This window comes from Odontesthes bonariensis, chromosome 4 (assembly GCF_027942865.1).
Source record: "Odontesthes bonariensis isolate fOdoBon6 chromosome 4, fOdoBon6.hap1, whole genome shotgun sequence".
NCBI lineage: Eukaryota > Metazoa > Chordata > Actinopteri > Atheriniformes > Atherinopsidae > Odontesthes > Odontesthes bonariensis.
This window is the reverse complement of record NC_134509.1, coordinates 10,391,667-10,411,497: the sequence shown is the minus strand read 5'-3', so window position 1 is coordinate 10,411,497 and position 19,831 is coordinate 10,391,667. Positions and strand designations below refer to the sequence as shown.

At 39.7% G+C, this 19,831-nt stretch overlaps 1 protein-coding gene across 2 annotated transcripts in view; it reads left to right on the top strand.

Moving 5' to 3' along the window:
• Positions 1-19,831, top strand: part of dlc1 (DLC1 Rho GTPase activating protein) — an 84,069-nt gene that overhangs the window by 27,141 nt on the left and 37,097 nt on the right. The window contains exon 1 of one of the 2 annotated variants that reach the window (XM_075462912.1): positions 8,471-8,834. The exons of the other annotated variant lie outside the window; for it this stretch is intronic. Coding sequence (XP_075319027.1) covers positions 8,705-8,834 — 130 coding nt within the window. The 5' untranslated portion in view covers positions 8,471-8,704. Of the gene's footprint in view, positions 1-8,470; positions 8,835-19,831 lie in introns of those variants that run through there. 2 annotated transcript variants of the gene reach the window in all.

The window sequence follows — 19,831 nt, the reverse complement described above, 5'->3', positions numbered from 1 at the left end:
TGAATTATCGAGAACCAGATCCAAAGTGGATCCTGCCACCTAAACTCATCCCCAGCCTCTATTTAAACAGATTGTCCATTCATGTGAACTCACACAAAGTTCTCAGCATGGATATATTGGTCACGCTGCTTTTCAAATATTTTGTTTTGTTTGAACATGCATCAGCCCAGCGACGAAAAACATGTTTTTTGAATTTTATATCTGACTTTGTTCTTTTAAATGACGTATGCAGCACATGACACTGGTAACTTTTCAAGTTACGCAACATAAGAATGTGAACAATTGAGTGTGTCACATCTGTGTTGTTCGCTATCTCGCCGGTATTAGAGCTTGTCAACACAACACTTGACACATTCCTGGAACCAAAAATAGACACTTTTTTTTCTTTTTCTTCTTCTGCTTTATTGTAGTTGAGGTACCATGCTGTGCCTCGCACATCTAAATATAAACTAGTGGGAATACAGAACACAATGATGGGCGGCCGAGCAACAGCAGGATTAAAGCTTGACCTTTTACCTGGACTCCAAGTCTCATTTGCCATGGATGTAGGTGGAGGAAAGGAATACTGAGGAAACTGGATGTAGTTTAACACCCCCAGCGGCCTCCTTAATAGTAGGGGGTGGCCTGATATTAGGGAGGTGGTGGCCCTTGGGAATAACTTGCTTCATAATTCCTGTCCCATTTCCTACTTAGTGACCATTCTTTACTTCTCATAGTTTCAGTGTTGTTACTGGTATTTAAAGATTTAAAGGCTTTTTTTTTCCTTCTTTTTTTCCATAAACAAAACTTTACCAGATGTGAGTGGTGACCTTTGGGGATCCCATGACATATTTCACTAAGTCGTAATTTTTTTCACAAAAACACCCATACCGCTTCCATTGAATTTAAGAAGGTAAGGAGCAGCCTGGTGAACATCATCAAGTCTGACCACTTCTACCAGGAGTCCTATACACCAAGCCAACAGCCAGCTGGCACATTCGGAGGATCTGTGAACGTCTATCTCTTGTATTTTAGGTGACCCCCCCCCCCCCCCCCCCGACTGGCTTTGTTTGACATTACTGAAAAACGTAAAGCATGCGCTGCTATGTTTAATCAGGTTGGTCTTCCGCTCACCCTTATTGTATGATGTATCCTCTGGTCCTCAGGAGGGAGTACGTCAGCAATGATCTTAGAGGAGCAGCTGTTGCTGCCCATCAATCTGGGAAGGGTTATAAAGCCATATTCCCATTGGTGTACACTAAACACAACATATCAGCGAAAGCTGGAAGATTGAAATCGAGTCATATGACACGACAATGATGTGAAGCATGGCAGCAAATCTGTGTCATAAAGCTGAAGAAGAAAGGAATCGAGGTGTTGCAATGGCCCCGTCAAAGTCCAGACCTCAACCTAATTGAAATACTGTGGCAGGACCTGAGCTGTGCATAAGCAAATGTCAACAAGCCTCAATGAACTGAAGCAACACTGAAAAAAAAAGAATGGGCCAAAATTCCTTCATGATAATGAGAGAGATTGATTACGTTGTACAGAAAAAGATAACTTTGTGTTATTAATGTTAAAGGTAGTTCTTCGAGCTACTGAATCACGGGGTGATTAGTTTTTCACACAGTTCTGCATACTGGCAGAAGTTTTTGTGAAATGAATAATGACTTTGTGTGATAAGTCATGTGTTTTTGTTCATCAGAGTTTGTATTGACCTAATTTGAAGACCTGGGAATGACCATATTACTTTTCTATTATGTCCTGATACATAAACCCAAAGAATTTAAAGAGTGTGTACATTATTTTTCTCATATCCGTAGGTCGTGATTTCACATTTAAGGTTTTTTGCGCTTTCAGTCAGTTAGACTGATATTTATTATGTCCGTATTCTTCACATGGAGAATGTAAGCGGAAGAAAAAACTCCACATTTTAAGTCCTATGAAACCACATTTTGCTCACAAAGAAAACTGAAGTTCAGCTACTCAGTCAGCATGTTTTCATGACACTAGAAAAAACTGAATTAATGTGTTAGCCAGACCAAAACCGGATGTTTCAATGCAAGTAAAACAGTTAGTCCGACTGAAATCGTACAAAACCGAAGCTCTCAAAGTCATACTAACTCACTCAGATAATGCGGTTAGGATTCTAATCACTCCTGCATGTGTGACATACATTCCTCAGTGATACAAAATGTGGCATCACTTCCACATATTCAGTGTGAAGGATTCTACTTTTAACACATGCCATGTTCCATTTTTTTGCATCTTTTTATAAAAACAATGAAGTGTAAGTATAAATAATGCAGCCGAATTCACATGTTTTTGTGGGTTAGGGCTTGTCAAACAACTGAACACATCACAAATTGTGACTTATTAAAACAGTTTGAATTAGTCTATGTAGACTATGTCTCAGCTCGGGTCGCTCAAAGCATTTCAAGACAGTTTTTTTTTTTGCTCTATAAAATCCTGATTTTATAGCCACAGCCTCGTCCGGCCAAATTACCATTCATGTAACTACAAGACTATTTAGTTACATGCAGGTGCAATGATCTCCCATAGAGAAAGATAGAAATAGAAGAATGTCAGACACACATCAGTAGATGACTTGATCCCTCTTCCGTGCATGTATACTGGGACAAGGACAGTGAGCCAATTCAATGGCCAAGTTGAGCTGTAAACATAGCTTCACTCCACTGTGCATGTACCTTTGTTGAATGTGTCACAGTTATATCTGAGTTGCATAGATCATTTCATCTAACTCGTCATAAACGCACATAAGTGTATCTACACGAGGCTGAATGTATCCTTAGAGGAAAAAAAATCTTGCGCCATTACAGATGGAGTTGTGATTTATCTTCAAGACAAAAAAGAGACATCCTTTCTACACAGAAAGTGCCGATGAATCCCGGTTCCTCTGCAGGTCGTGTGACTGTCCTCTTTGGCCCCAACAGACTACATTTTCAATCTTCAAATGGAAAACATTTCCACACCACTTTTCACTTAATTCAGAGAATGTCACAGTCAAATCACTTATTCACACTGAATGCCTTGCCTTTGTCATCTCTGAGCTACTTTATTGTCTCCACATGCCCTCTCAGGACATTGCTCTCCTCTGAGTGGGTGCTTTGACAGATGAAATGAAGCTACTTTTGCCTTGGACCTATGCAATAACAGCTCCTGACCAATGTTTGTAGCCTAGCAAGCCAGACCCGTACAGCAAAAAGCTGTAGCCCCGGAGCAAATTCCATTTGCGGCCGCTAGGGGCGTCTAGATTTCTAGGCTACAATGTTTGTTTTCCTCGTATTTGTTTCTGCTCTTTGATCGAGTCTGCCTTATTTCACTTTTTGTGTCTTCTCCATCACTACATACCCACTACAGAAGTGTGTTTGTGCAAGGTCACATTACTTGCTTCCTCTGTCCATCTGCACCAGACTCAACACCCCTCAGACCTGACCAGCCCCTCCTCTCCCCTCCCATTTGGCACATTCTCCCTTGCTTCCTCTGTGGAGACCTGTACTGTAACAAACTGGAGCCCCTCTAGCTTTTTGTGTGGTATTAAACAGACAAAATAGTGAAATGAGTGTAAAAGATTCTACTTTTTCCTATTCTGCTATTTGATGCTCTGAAATTTTAAAATTTTTGGAAATGTTACTGGTCTATAATGACTATAAGTGTCTTTCTTGTTCCAAAAATATATTTCCAAAGGCTGTAAAAGAATCATTTTAACAGGAGAGTTTCACTTGCTTTCTTGGAAGAGTCTTGAGAGCTTTTCTTTGGGCTTCCAAGTCTTTAGCTGTGGTACTTTGAACAGGAAACCATGGTATGAGGGGGAATTTACAACAGGAACTCGGCTTGCTGAACTCCCTGCGTTACAACAACAGAAGTCTCCCTTGCCCTGCTTAAGGAGGCATTGTGTAATGATTCTTAGTTTAGTGCTTCAGCAGATTGCTGTGCGACTCTTAAGATTCTTCTTGTGCTTGAAAAAGGCCATCCAGTCCTCCACACTCCTTTTCTCTGCCTGGGTACTTTAAGCATAAACTACTTGCTGTAGTAGAACTGAATGCTGTGAAACGGATATGAGTCATCAAATGCAAAATCGTATATGCACATGATAACTGAAGGGATTTGAGGCTTTGCGATATACAGAGGCTTTGGCAGACCAAAGGTTTCGTGAGTAGAACTACCCACTAAGGAGCGGCCATGAAAACTACTTGTCCAGGGGCATATTTTTTTTTGTATGTATTCCCACTACCTATAGAAACAGAGCTTTGGGGAAATAAGACATTTATGTTACTGTACAATAAAATTGGTAATGTGCTGGACATACAGGCTTTCAAAGTGGTCAGTCAATATCATGCCAATAAGATATTGTTTGACTCTGTTTTGCTAGAAATACTTACAGAGGGGTTGCTTTTCTTCTAATAAGGATGAAAAAACATTGGGAGGTAACCAAGTGAGCAATTAGTGCTTTTTGCACAGGTCTTTCGCTTCTCTCATCATTTTAACTGGTGCTTATACCCTTTTGAACCTCCCTCCTGGTAATGTGAAGTGCTCACGTTTTCTAATGAATCTGTCCTGGCTCAGCAGGCTCTGTCACTCCCCAGCTGGTTTATTCCCTCTTTTGATTGTCAGGCAGAGAGATGACCTACAACATGGAGGTGACAGAGATGCTCCTCGTGGGAAGAAATTATCTAGGATTTGCTTCGTTTATCTTTTTTGGTCTGTAGTTGTCAGAATATTTTTAGATCTCGCAAAAGGAATAGGTTTTAATACCTTACATTCTGGTTTCCAAAAGATGCCGGGATTTTGTTTAAAATACAAACGGAAACTGAATTCAGTAATTCGCTAATTAGTCCCGCCCGATATTTAATTGAAAATAGTACATATATCAGACAATATATCAAATATTGCACGACTAAAATATCAACCCACCACTAATTTCTTTATTTTGTGGCTCCAAGCAGCCAGGCTTTCTTGTGATGTTGTTAAAGTGTTCCAAAGCAATAATTCTCTGTAGACTTTCTGGGTCTTTCAAAGTTTTTTATCTGACTTTTGGTGCTTTTTCCCCTTTTTTTTAAAGTTTTTTTTTTTTTTTTTTTAAGTCTTGCTGATCAAAAGTTAGGCCCTCTTTTCTTCATGCTGCAAATGTTTCCAGTGGATGACACTTCTGGATTGCAGGCAGGTTAGCTTAGCATTAAGACTGCATTCATATTTGAACCTCCATAACATCCCAGATGGTGGTTTTTGCACGATTGGGTGCATAATGATGTTTAAACTTGCTTTTGTGGGTATACTTACAAACTGTTAACTGACAATGATTTCCAGAAGTATTCCCAAGCCCATGCAATCATTTCAGTTCCACAATGGCCCCAAAAATCATAGGCTGTAAACAGTGGTTTCGTTTAGATGATGAAATCCACACACAATTACTATGTGATTTTATGTAGACAAACAATGTTCTTAAATTGTTGAACCGCTCTGATCCACTTTCATCTCAACTTGAGAAAAAAACGTCAGCCACTCATTGTCATTCTTTTTTTTTTTTATATACGCTGTCTGTTACTAAGCATCAGTTAACCTGGATGGATGACCTTAGGATGGAGACGTTCCATCATGTGTGTTTCATATGACACTTGCATAAATCATTTCACTCGTTTTAACATTTGGCACAATTTTTAGTTCCATATCAGTTTTAAATGATTTACTAATGGCTGTATTGTGGGTTACACATTTTTTTATTTCTAATAAAAACGATTGTCGGTAAATGGTGTATGTACAACGGTAAATTGTTAAATGGTGAAAAGTTATCAGATAGCGAGAGTGAGTGAGAGCTGTAGGAAAGTTGGACAGACATTTAGAGGGAGGGTATGGTTGAATATCGAGGTATAAAGACCTTGAGCGGACAATCACTTCAAAGGGACTTGCACACAATTACAGTCATATTTGGACACACCCAAGCATATATACTTCACCTAGTCGACACATTTATGGCCATGCTGTAGAAAAACTGAGTTGCGCATTGTTTTTCACAGACGTTTTGATGAAAGGCCCCGACATACTGTTTGTTTATACACTGTTTGAAGTCCACCCAGAACCCACACACCACCTCTCCTGTCTCCCTTTGTGGGTCAGTATGTCGTCGGGTTACCCTCTCCTACTATGGAGTTAGATGTACAGACACGCTCCTGGCATGTCGAATGCTTGTGTGACAGAGGAGGCATTTGGCAGGGCTTTCCTTCCTGTGGTATGAGAACTCTATTGTTTCGTGTGTCCATCCCTCCTCCTCCCCCCTTCAGGTCATTTTCCCCTCATATCCAGGTTACAGTCTGTCTGTTGCCCCTGTATCACAGGTAAACAGGAGACAAAGAGGGAAAGCACACTGATATGTTGTTTTGATATGAATACTGACCCAGATGGTTTGCATTTGACTGTTTTGGACTAAACATACACTCGCAGTCTTGCATGAAGGCAATAATTTGATCCAGATGTCATGCGAATCTAGCAGGTGTGTGATGGAAGACTGCAAAACATGACACTTTTATAGAATGTTTGTTTTTGGGTTTATTTTTGGTATCCTATCATAATCCTCATTTACAATGTTGTCAGAAAAGTCACTCCAGAGTTGCAGAGGCACAAACTAAAAGGTTGAAAAAGTAAAGACGTGGGAATCCAGTCTTATCACTCAGCAAACCTTGGGAGACCATAAAGTTAATTGGCCATGATGAGCACAATGCTATCAGCAAGCTGAAATAAGGCTATGCTGGGTACATTACCTTCACTTGCTGGAGCAATCAGCTTGATTGGCTAATTTTCTCAAGTGTGAGCTTAGTGTGGAATGTAATGGAGGTCAACCTGAACAGTACATCCTGTTCACGACTGCACATTACAACCACACTCTTGGAACGAGTTGCTTAACCTGTACAAAGTCAGATGATCGTTAGAAACATGTAACCTCTTATGTATTTAGTTCAGCAGATTGTGTGAAATGTATTTCAAATCAATTTAAATGCAGGTAAACTCAGACTGTTATTAAAATGTAACCCATTATCAGCTTGTAAAGATTGTGGAGCAATTATTTATTGATTCATCTTGGAGACATTAGTTCTAGATTTTGTTCAGGTTGCCCGGTCTCACAAAGTAAGTCACAAATTCTACTTTTAAGTACATCTTGTGTTTGCACCGACTCCTGAGGGAAACATGTGGCCTTGTGGATGCTGAATGCTCCACTTTGGCCACTAGCTGGTCACTAACTTTGTCCATCTGCTGTTTGGTAGTCAACACTGTGTTTAATGTAGCCTTTTCGCTTATAAGCTCTTTTCCCATTGTGGCTGGTAGTTACAAGGATGAGAGCAGCGACCCAACATAAAGTTTAAAGTTGCAGTCTGTTAAACCAAAAAAAAAATAAACTCATAAAAATGTAAAAGCTCCTCAGAGCCGATAGAAACCTGAAGGACTGCAAACTGATAACCTCTATGCTCAACACTGCACAATGCTTTGAGAATGTTGACCTTTTGAAAATATATAGGCTCCAGATTTTCTTGTCTCTTCAATTTCAACACTGAAATAAGATAAAATGTATCTTTTAAAATGACATCATCTGAAACATCTACAGTGTTACTGCAGCTATTTTGAAATTATTTTCTTCAGGAGCCAATGACTAAGCCTCCTCTTAGACTCCAGGGAGTTATGTTTGCCTAATAGAAGCTAAATCAGCATTATCCGATTAACTTAGCCGCAGTAATGGATTCCATTGTGTTGTTTTTGTCCATCTCAGTAGCTTAATGTTTTGTTACATCATGCTTACAGTACATTTGTATTTCTCAATAACTCATTCCTTTTGAGCTGGTGTTTGTATGCAAGGGTTTGTTTTTTAGAACGGCATGTTCTGTTCCAACAGTAAGCAATGTTTAGTGAATGCGTGTTCTTGACTGGCCTATGTCACGTTGCAGAAAGGTGCGCTCTAGCTCGTTTGATAAATGCAAGTATGATTTTTTATCATTTTATTTGTCCTTCAGCTCCGTCTTGACAGACCTAAAAGTTATCTTTCACTCTTTTTTCAGCACACTTTCTGTGTTTCTGTGTAAAATCTGTGTTGTCTTTAGCTGTAATTTATACTTTATAGCAGACACGCTACATTGGAAATGGGTTTTATAACTGGCATTGATGCTGCCTGTGTCTAGACAGGATAGGGCAGGTAAACAGAGTAGATGCGATGAAGAGGGAGACAAAGAAGGGATGCCAAAAAAAAGAAAAAGAAGAAGGGGATGTGAGATGTGCTAGCTGTGACTGTAAAACACTCCAATATTCACAGAGTGTGCTGGAGCTTGTGTCGGAAAGCACTCACCCAGACTTACACCCTCACACACATCTACACGCACACAAGCATGCACACATTGGCAGAATAGAATATGAGAGCATTGCAGCACTAGCTGGATGTGTCCCAGCAGATCCGGCACTGATGCTTGCAGCAGCAGACGGGAGTGTACAGTCTGGACAAACAGAGCGGAGTGAGGAAGAGAGGGAGGCAGAAACCACTACAGACACAAAAAGATGTAGGTAATGGAGGCAGATACGTGAGAGAAAAATAGTCAGATTAGGATTTCATGTTTGCACATTTACAAAATGTGTTAACATAGAAAACTGAAAAACAGTGCCAGTGGAGAGAGGTGGACTGATCAGAGAAAGGTGTGGGTAGCAGTCAGGCGTAGGTAAGTTGAGGCGGATGCCCGTCGACATGTCTCGCTCTATGAGGCTACTGCTGCTGCAGAGGTCTTTCAGTGATCACATCAGGTCCTCCACCTCCAGAGCACTAGATAAGCTCACCAAGCCTGCTCAAGAGACTCAACTGGCAGGTGAGTGGTTAAAAAAAAGCATGGATGAGGTAGTAAGCTGTATTTAGTGTGTCAATGACTACTGTGTCTTTTGTATGTAATTCTGTGCATAGATGAGTATTTTTAATCCGGCATAATTTAGAACACAAATTCCTTGAGAAATCCTAAACATTCTGGCAAAACAGCATTATCATTGTCTGAGAGAGAAGACAGAATTCACTGCAAAGCTTATGTAAAGTCGGTTTTGTTTCTGATAAACAGATCAATACATCAACAGATCACTTACGTGTGCTGGCTGAATGGGGATACTGGAGCATATCAAATAAAGCCACTGGATCGGTTTGATGTTTCCAGGCCCATTTTTGGCAGCTTTATGACATGTTTAGCATTCTCTTGTACTGTCTTTAACATCATTTAGATGACCAGCATGGTCATTTATCCTCTGAGCAGCTTCTCCTACTGATGCTTGTGGTTTGGTTTGGCCCATGTATAACTAATGGGCAGGATATGCAGACACTGTGCTGAATCCATTAGACTAAAGTTCCAACCCTTTATCAAGCTTTCTCTTAAATAATACATACATCCCCCCATACATATAAGAACAGCAGCTTGAGAATGGTTTAATAGAGATGCTCTTTTGGAATGTTGGCCCCAGATGGGTCATATCAACCACAAGTTCAGGCTATTTCACAGTATTTTCATAAGAGGTGTAATCATCTTTTGGGGTTACAAATAACTGGATGATTTTAGAATTTCAATCATTTCTTAGTGCTCATGTGGCTGTTTCCAAAGGAGGGAATCCAATTTTCCTAATGAATTATGTGCTTGCTGAAGCACTGGCTTCACTTGCTCAAAGGGAAGAGCATCAGGTAATAAATATCTCCTGCCAAACACTGTTCAGGATGTTTCAGGCTGTTGCAACATATCTCACTGTCCAACATGAAAGCGGGAAGAGTTATAGCCTACATAATTACGAGAGGATCCAGTTACGGCCCTTCTCGTGAGTCGGTGTGTGAATGTCAGCCTGGAGCCTCGTACTGTAGCACGAATGCTTGTGAGTACTTTGGCAGGTGTTTGTGTCTGTTGGACACATTTTGTCCACATAATAGCATCACAAGCATACAGGATGCAGCGACTAAACTTTATAGGAGTGTAGCTTGATCAAAATGAAGTCTATAGTTTCCCTTTTTTTTTTCACTTACATGTTTTCATCTTGTTAGAGTCTTAATCTTGTATCCTGTGCTTTCTGTGTGAATGCAACTTAAACAGACTTATATCGGTCTGGCTTCGAAGAAATGTATTGAGACTGCACCGATTCCGTATGCCATCCTGTGAAAATACCCCACACAGAATGGATCCTTTGAGGGCAAATGGTCTTAAGCTGCCGTGAAAAACAAACTGAAATGCGGTAACAAGATATTTATTTACTTAAACCCGTAACAATGACATGATTTTGGTATGTGATCCTTGATGACGCATGAGCATTAGCTAATAACACTCACAACATGCTCTCAAGTACTACATGTCAGAGTGAAGCTTCACTCATCCTGAAACTCAATAGTCCCGTTGCCTTTTCTCACCCTTGTCACGTCTGTGATCACATCGCACATTTAAGCATGTTTACAGCCAAAGGGAGGAAGATGTTTTGAAGAACCATGAGTTTAAGGACTAACAAAGCCCATCTACCAAATCAATCTGTGCGCTTTGTCTGTTGAAGACGTCATCAAAAACGATCACTGCTTCATCGGGTAATTGTCCTCAGCCAGCCTCCTCGTGCAAGACATTCCAACAAGGCACTCACAGATACCTTACAGTGCAAACAAATGTAGATATCCAGATCTTTCATCAGCTCACGAACAGCTCGTGAGTATTTCAGTTCAGTATGGAACAAAAACGTTACTGCATTGACATCAGAATGTAATTGTTTAAAGAAACACAAGTTAACCAATTTTTTTTTGAATATTGTACAGTTGTTGCCAGATACTAAGCAATACAGCAGCCTACCTGATAAAATCAGAAATCTGTCACTCAGGTCCATATCCTCCTTATCTGAAAAACTTCAGACAACAACTTATTTCCATGATGTAGGATGAATAGATTTTTGATTAATAGAGAGGAATGAACATTCATCAGTGATTTTCAGTAGTTAAAGACAGATGAGCAGTTTGATCAGTCAGAGACCGGAGCACTTAAACTGCTTATTGAAATATGTCAGCACCCTTTTCCCTCCATGCCACTTATACCGACATGTTCTCTTTTTTCCTACTTGGCACTCACTGTGCAATAAAAACATTTTTGTGACCTCCACATATTTAGAAAGAAACTCACATCTTGTATCACAAAACTGCTGGGTATGCAGCTCCGCACACTTGCGATTAGATAGGGAATCGATAAGTAAATAATTAGTGTTCAATAATAAGGAATCAATCCAGCGTACAGAGGCAAAGTCAGGCCAGCAGCAGTCATATCAGATGAAAAGGCCTTGTAGGTGGTAGTGAAATTTTTTTGTACAGCTCAGTTAGTGCTGTTTCCAATATATAGTTTGGAGAGGGTACGATGTCTTTGACTCCTTCTCTGCTCTCTTTTGTTGTGTGTTGCTTCAACACAGCCTCAGCTTGAGTTAGCCGAGTGAACTGGTGTAATCAAATTGGTTGATTAAATGAAGCTGTCACAACCACCTAACAAAAGGCTCAGATTCCGGACATTACAGGTGGATGTTAGACTGTTTTCCACTTGAACATTTTTCCACACATCAGCCATGTTGGCATGGTCCTGGCAAAGCTCTTCAGGGTTGACATAAAAAAGACATTATAGGCGAGGTTTACACAGTGATTTTGTTATGATCTGTCAAAAAAACACTTTGATCCGGACGTCTTTAAGAACATTTTTCATGATGTAATATATTACTAATTCAAAGTTTTGCTGTGTAAACACTGAGTCTTTGCTAAACTATTTCACACCAGAAGATTACAACGCAAGCACAGGTATACAAAATAGCCTGTCCAGTACTACATGACACTGGCAGTGTGTCAACATGTACCCAACTGATCTAGTGGGAAACCAAATGTGTCAGAATGATTTGCTTAAAGATAGGAGTTCATGTGCTGTGTACCACAGCTGAGAGAGACCTCAGCGTCATAAAAAGATCTTTTGCTTGAACAAACTTGATGACAATCGAAAGTTCCTGAAAGGAATTAATGTAGCTGAGTGCTAATGTTTGAGAGCGAGTGTGTATTTTTGGTTATTGTGCCACCACTTGTGTTTGAATGTCTAATTATTTAGTGGAAACCAGGCTTTTGTGTATGACTTAAGGGTGGGCCAGTGGGAGGGCCATAGACATGTTCCGGTCTACTCATGCCCTGCTTCTGTTAGGCCAAACAGATGTTCTTGGTCTATTGTGGTCCAACAGGGCTCTATAGAGACCCAACAGGGCTATTTCATGGTTGAAGGATGCCCAAAGAGGAAGTCAGATGGGGCGCACCACTGTGACATCAGCAGAGATCTCTTTGAATGAAAATGCAGCAAGCCATTATGTAGCAAATTAGCTTCAAGTCCATTTTCTTTTTTTTCCTTTAGCACAAGTTTCTTGTGTTTACCTTGAATCAACAACAAGATACTTTCACAGCAAGAATGGAAAGTTTAATCACTGATTTAGCTTGAAAAGCTACAAATAAACAGAAATATGTCAATTTGTACAGCTGTCAAGATGAGAGCTAAGGCCAGTGTGTGGGTCATTGATTTTCTCTGGACTTTATTGGGTTCGGGACATGAACAGCATCTGAACCAAATGAAAAGTGAGAAAAACTTTGCTGATAAATCACTAACACGTTTCGGGTTGATCTGTAGCCTCTCCTTGCACAAATAGCACAGAGATGGTGGTAGAGGCAGTGAACTCGGATAATGTCAAAGATAATGTTTTTCTAGCGCTGGCAGCACCTTAGCTACTAAATCAAAGTGTAATTAAACCATCCGCAGTAAGAAACAATACAAGTCTTCTATCACACCAGTTGTTCAGAAAGCTTGAAAACATGTCGAACAAACGATATTTTCTATCCACTGCTGCTATGTTCGACACACCATTAGTGAGCTTGTTAAGCTAATAGGAAGCAGTGGTTTTCTGCTGTGAAAACATGTACTTCCAGAACTGGCTGTTTACTTGCAGTCTAATAGATTCCACTGCTTGACAGGTGTCATTGTAATGAGATAATCAATGTTATTCACGTCACATATCAGTGGTTAAATTCCTGTGGCTGTGAGTGTTTTATTTTGTGCTCATTCTACTTGTTACTTTAGACAATTTATCTCATTCATTTAGCTTGTGATGTTCTGTGAGGCCCCTGTTCCCCTGTGAAGACATCATGTTTCAGTATGCCTTGACATTTAGGTCAAGCTCCTCAATTTGTGTGTCTATAAATGGCACCTCCTTATTATTTTATCAACTGCTCCACTGTCTTCCCCACTGTGCCCGCATCACATCTCAGTCATGAGGCCAAGCAAAAAGTAGGCCAGGAGAATTGTTTCCTGTCATCTCTGTGTCCCACAGATCTTATTGAAGTCCATGGGTAGCTCACGAGTGAAGCGTGTCGTATTTGAACTGCTTAAGAGGGTCATTAGGATACTCATCTGTGTGGGTGTATAAATGCGTGAGTAATTCAGAGTATAGCTAAAAGCGTGTACTCTGCGCACTCTAAGATTGCTGTTAAGCTCTACTGGGTATTGCACTTACCAGGAACATTTTACCAGGACCATTTTACCCCCTCACATCCCCCTTTCAGCTGAACTGTTGATGCCGGTTTGGTGCTTAATCATTTTTGTTTTCTTTTTGGATTTGATGAGATAAAAAAAATGTTTTACAGTTCAACTCCACAATTAAAAACAGTTTAGTGAAACATAGTTCTTTGTCTTATTAACATTTTAGGTAACTCCTGTCTAACTCATATAAAGTGTTTCCGTTGGCATCTCTGAATTTGCTTTACTCTGACCTACTCTGAGCACGGCACTGTTTCAGTGGCTATAAAGAATTTTACCCAACTCATCTCTATGTTCTCCCCTTAAGGTTAATTCACAATCGCCCACCCTCACATTTATCAGTGAATGTGATTATGATTTCATCAATTATATTTCTTTCTATCTGTGGTGGCGTGATTTTCAGACACATTTTGACACATTAATGTCAATTTGTGTAAACCATTTTAACTCAAGGTCTTCTCACTTACTGTTCATGGAACCTTCATCTCTTGTCAATTTACACATTTTTATCCACGTGTTACTACACAGCTCATAGGGCTGCACACGGCTAAAACAGAGACTGAACACAAGCGGTTAGGACAGTATTTGTTTTTTTATTAAAAATCCAGCCAGGAGGAAAAACCAGGAGCAGTGACCACCTCTTCAAACCACACAGGCATGCTTTATACACACTTTCGCAGGTGAAGTCAATGAAGTCATAAACTGAATTTATTGTTTAAATTTGTCAGTTCTCAGCTTTAAGGGAAATTTTTATTTTGTCTGTGCTTTATGGAGCTGAAACAATGGTTTGTTTTACTTTCTAACAGCAAAGCCATGTGCAATTACCCAAGTGTCAAGTAGCTATGATTTAAAAGTTTCATAGTTTCTCAGCCGTTGTATGAGCGATAATGTTTCAACCGTAGCAGAAGCGTGAACGATGTTACCTAGATCAACGACAGCCTCTGTTGACATCATGAATAACATTGTATAACCTTCTGTTTACGTGAGTAAAGTACAATGCATTATTTGGAACATTTCCAAGGTCTAAGAAATTTCCTTTATCTTTACATTTGTGTTTTGGTCGTAGAAAGCGCAGTAACTACACAGAAAGCCTGGTTTCTGCAGCCATGGCCTCGTGTCGAGTAATCACATTGTCCTCTCCCAGCTTATTAGGTTGAATCAGAATCAGAATCAGAATCAGAAAAAACTTTATTTATCCCCGAAGGGCAATTAGAAGGGCGAAGAGCGGTACATTAAAAGAAGAGCAAGAAAATGGAATCACAAAGAAAATAAAAACACAAAAGGGGGTGACAAAAAAATAAATAAAATATTTAGCAAATAAATAAAATAAGGCGTCGATAAAATTAAAATGACAATGTGATTAAAGTGACATTGTAGTTAAAGTGTCAAGGTGATATTGTGTGATTTTGAGCTAAGCTGTCCTGACTGATTTTCCTGCAGGTAACTGGTAGTCATTTAACTTGACATGTAGGTGAACACTCTTGAGATATTTATTATTGAATTAGAGTCCTTCAGCTCTGTTCCTGTTCAGTGATTTAAAGCCCTCTTGTGTCTGCCTCACAAGGCCACTTGTTTCAAAGACTCTGGAATGTTTTGCTAAACCTAGTGACTCCAGCGAGCTCAAGCCAAAACTTGTTTACTTTGCTTGCTTTAGCGTGCTCCCTCTCCTTCCATTTCTTTTCTCACTTTCTCTTTTCGACGCATAAAATCATTCCATAACTCCTCTGACTGCAGCATGAAAAGAGCCCTGTCTCTTTTTCAATCATCGAGTGTAATTCTGTTTTTAGCAAAGGTCAGAAGAAGCGATAATAAGAGCAGCTCTTGAGGTTGCAAAATAAAAGCCATGTGATCTACATCATTAGCACTGAGATATTGATATTACTAACATATATGTAAATACATATATATATATTTATTATATTTTATATATATATCTTATTTGATGACTTTCTTTTACAGGTCGAGGAAAGAGCAAAATTATAATCCCTAAAATCAGCCTTTTCTGATTTTGTTTTTGTTCTATTAATGACTAAAGTAGGCTGTCGAGCACTTTTGCCAAGTAGCCCTCTTGACTTTTCATTGTTCCATTCACTGCCTTACTCATTCCTACAGCCCCCCCCTGACACACTTGTCTCCCTCACAGCAGGATAAAACTTAGCTGGAACATTTACTTGCTATTTCAAGTGTCCACTGACATTGTATGCTGATGGAGCAAAGACTCCTGCAATGCTAACACTCACAGAACTTCTGATTTAGCACAGCTTGAGATTCCCAAAGTGGTGTATGCAAATATTTGCAGAAATTATAGAATGCAATCCTGCCTCGGTGCTTAAGAATTTTTTCACACCGCAGTCTTTCAGACCGGTCCACTCCTACACTTTTCCTCTCTCCATCAGCAGAAACGTGAGTGCTGTTCGGAGCAGTGCTGCTTTGTTGGCAGAGACAGAGCCGTCTTTATTGGTCTGAGTCACTGTGCCTGTCCAGTTTAAATCAATACTGCAGGGCTGATTGGTGGTGCTGTGTTAGAAGGTAGTCATGTGCTGTCAATGAGGTTAACCCTGGAGAGAGTAGAGAGGAGCAAAAAACAAACAGAACTTTTGTGCAATTAGGATCTAAAAGCAAAGTTGCGTCTTCAATTTTGAATTTAGTAGATTTAAAAGGTGAGACCAATTTTGTGGCTTGCTAAGAACTGTGGAATGAGTTGGTTCCATGAAAATGGAGTATAGGAATTGAGGTAATTGCCAAAAAATGGGAATCTCAGAAAACCATGAAGGACTCGTAATTTATCAGGTTTTTAAATAAGAATGCTGAGAACAAATAGGAGCATGCTGACCAAACAAAAAGAGTTTCTGAATGATTATTTTTTACTAAAAAGAAAAAAAAAACTACAAATGAGTGAGTATGTGTGCATTTAAAAAGGCTTTTAGCAACTCCTCAGTGGGCGCTTGCGTGACTTTTCCTGAAAGCTGTGAGATGAGAATATTGCATCTTTGTAACAGTATATGGATGGTGATGTCCATGAGGACTGCACAGCAACTGCAGTCGAATGATGTTTCTCTTTTTTTTTTCATGGCAAAGGTACCAGATTGTTCCTAACAATCTTTAAGCAAAACTGTCTGTCTTTCAGAATCCCAAAGTTTTAGTGTATGTCGATGCTTGTAAGGTACAGTCTAAAAATACTTGTGTTGTGAGACAAGGGGACGACGATGGCGTGACTCGTCACTCATCATTAGCTGTGAAACAGCCACATTCTGGGAGAATCTATTCCAGATGGGTACTTAAAACAAGTTTTAGTGCCCCATTAAAACGGTCTCATCTCTTGTGACTTAACTGCCTCTTGGGGTTCCTGATCTCATGGTATGTTGTTTGTTTACTCTCCAGTGGGCCTTCATTTCCTGCAAGTCTGCTGTTTCCGCGGCTCTAACTGGGCTCAGTAGGTTAGTCATTTTTAATTTACCGAGTCAGCCAGCAGGAGATTTTGGGCTAATCCCTTTGCTCTTGTTGATATTTTTGACCCTTCAAATAATGTTGATTGAAACAATTCTCATCAAGTTTTTAACTATTTAATGGAAAGAGCTGATGGCAATTCATTTTAGCTTTCAGCGCTTTCAAAAGAAGTTAGAGCATCTTGCACTCAAGTGAGCAAGTAACAATATCAGCAAGGAATACAAATGTTAACATAGGAATAGATACCTATCAATTTAAAATACCGCAGCACTCACATAAACACAGGTATATGTCCATCAGTGTCTGTGTCTGATGGTTAGAGGACTTTAAACTCAGTAGGAATCAAAGGAGAATGGCTCGTTGAATTAACAGAGAACCATGATGATAATAGTAGTAAACAAAATGCCATTAGAAATGATCACCGGCTAGTTAAGATGTTGTCCCAGATGTCAGACACGTCCCCACATTGACCAATTTTATCACCTGTCACTGCTGTTCCGAACAACAAAAGACATTCTCTTTCCATCATCTAGTTCTTAGTATCCCACTGAAACGCCAGCACAGCTTCAGAAAGGTGTTATAATTCATTCCATCTGTCACCGCTTACACCATTCTTTGAATGGATTCCTTTGATCAATAGATAAATAAATAAATAGATAGATGTTAAAAAAACTTCACAAGACTGAATGAATCACAGAAACTAGACGTTTGAGGCCCTTCTTAAGTGGCACTGCTTTCCACTAATCGAATATGAACTAAATGTGTCAGCGTCACGTTTGAGTGAGCAGCCTGGCTGTTTTCTGTAAAAATCAAATCACGATGGCTTTCTAACTCGGTCAGACCTTGTATGTATAACTTTCAGCAATGCACAATCTGAACTGTTGCAGTCACAATAACACGCACAGCAGCAGTGGGTTAATTTGGTCATGATCAGCTGTTTAGGGGAATCCAACATTTCATACTATTAGAGAGATGAATAACAGATCCGTCCAAACCCTCCTCTATGCTTTTACCTACAATGATTAGCTGTAGTTCCTAAATGTTTTTTCTCAGTGTCCAAGCCTAAGGGGAAAAAAATAAAGCTGCTTTAAAGAGTTTAAGCTGCAGCTTCAGCTTCTGCTCTGTGTGTTTCTATAACAACATTTTCAACTTTCCCCATCCGGCAGTGTTTTGTTTAACGCAATACATGCTCTTTAAGTTAATATGAATTATTATGGAAAAATTACGGCGTATAGTGGCGATGGTGAAGACGGTGTCCTCAGTTAAAGTAAATCATGTTCTGAGTTGACAATAACTACATTGTAAATCAAGTGCGGTGAAGTGCGACACAGTTTTTTTTTTCCTTTTATAACACTGACTGTTCAGTGTGCTTGGACATGTAGAAAAGGGATATTTTCTAACTTCTTATATCCATTGCTGCTATATTTTAGACCGTTGATGGCTTGGCACGCTAATGTAAATTAGAAAAATGACACATTGTTGTATTAAAATTGTGACTATAAAAACTGTTATCCTACATTTCACTTGATTTCCTATCCCATCTCACACGAATTGGTAGATACCGATACAGAAAAGAAAGCAAGGAGATGTTTTGTCATCTCCAAATGTGCTACACTAATCAATATAACTGACATTGAGAACAATTTGTTTTCAGCTCTCAGCTGCAGATAGACAAGTTGCCACACGAGAGATGAATATTCACAGGAATGGGTACACAAGTGTGTGCCTGCTGCTATTTGTGTTAAGTTTAGAACGGTTATATCAAGTATAGGCTTAATCCTAGATTTCCTTCCCGGGATTTTGTTCCCCACTATTGTGCCAGTATTTTAGTCTGAATTTCTGGGTGGTGTCCAATCAAAACACTGGCTGTATCTAAAAGGAAATGGGAGTGAATGTAGGAGTGATAAGAAGAGTGAGAAGATGGGCCAAAAAACTGGGAAGGAAATTGATTACAGGTAATTTTCCCGAATGCATGAAAGCTAACATAAGACTTGTCTTGTGTTGGATCTGTTTCTTGACCCACAATTTCCTCCATCCAGGGAAGTAACTGTTCCATTTCTGTTTGGTTAAAAGGACGACAGACAATTTCAATTTTCAATTTCCATGTCTTCATACTTTCCATTGTGCATTTGTCATTGTGTTAGAGCATAGATGTATGCCCGCTGTGTAATTATATTTGGCCCGCGGGATAACACCAAATGTCTAGAGCTGTCCCACCGGTAGACATGCACCGCTAATACTACGAATCCCGGAATGCTCTGCTGGTCGCATCGGGCCACCCCTCCCAAAAATGGCCAAACGAAGGAGCTTTGTAGACAGGTGGGAAGCAGAATATCTGTTCACAAAAAAACCCCACTATTGTTAGCCCGTGAAAAAAGGTTACAATTGAAATTTCATTCAGAAGGCTACAAATAGAGAAAGAGGCCTAAGATTTTCTTTTTTAATTTTGTTTAAGAAATTTATCCCACAGATGTGTCTTGTATCTGACATTTGACATTGACAAACTCAATGTTTAAGAACATTGATAGTTTGTGATTGTTTCACAGCAGTTTTTTTTTTTTTTTCAAAGTTTTTGTTGGCCACCAGTGGCCTTTATTTGACAGTTAGTGAACAGGAAAGGGAACGGACAGAGTGGGGGAAGACATGCAGCAAAGGGCCCCAGTGCATCGAGGAACTACAGCCTCTGTACATGGTCTCTGGACGCCTGCTTAACTAGTTAAGCTGTATGGCGTTCTCACAGCAGTTTTTAGATCACAAAAGAGTGTCACACCTCAGTGTAACCCAATAGGAATATTCCACTTCGCGGGATTTTTGTAAGTGCT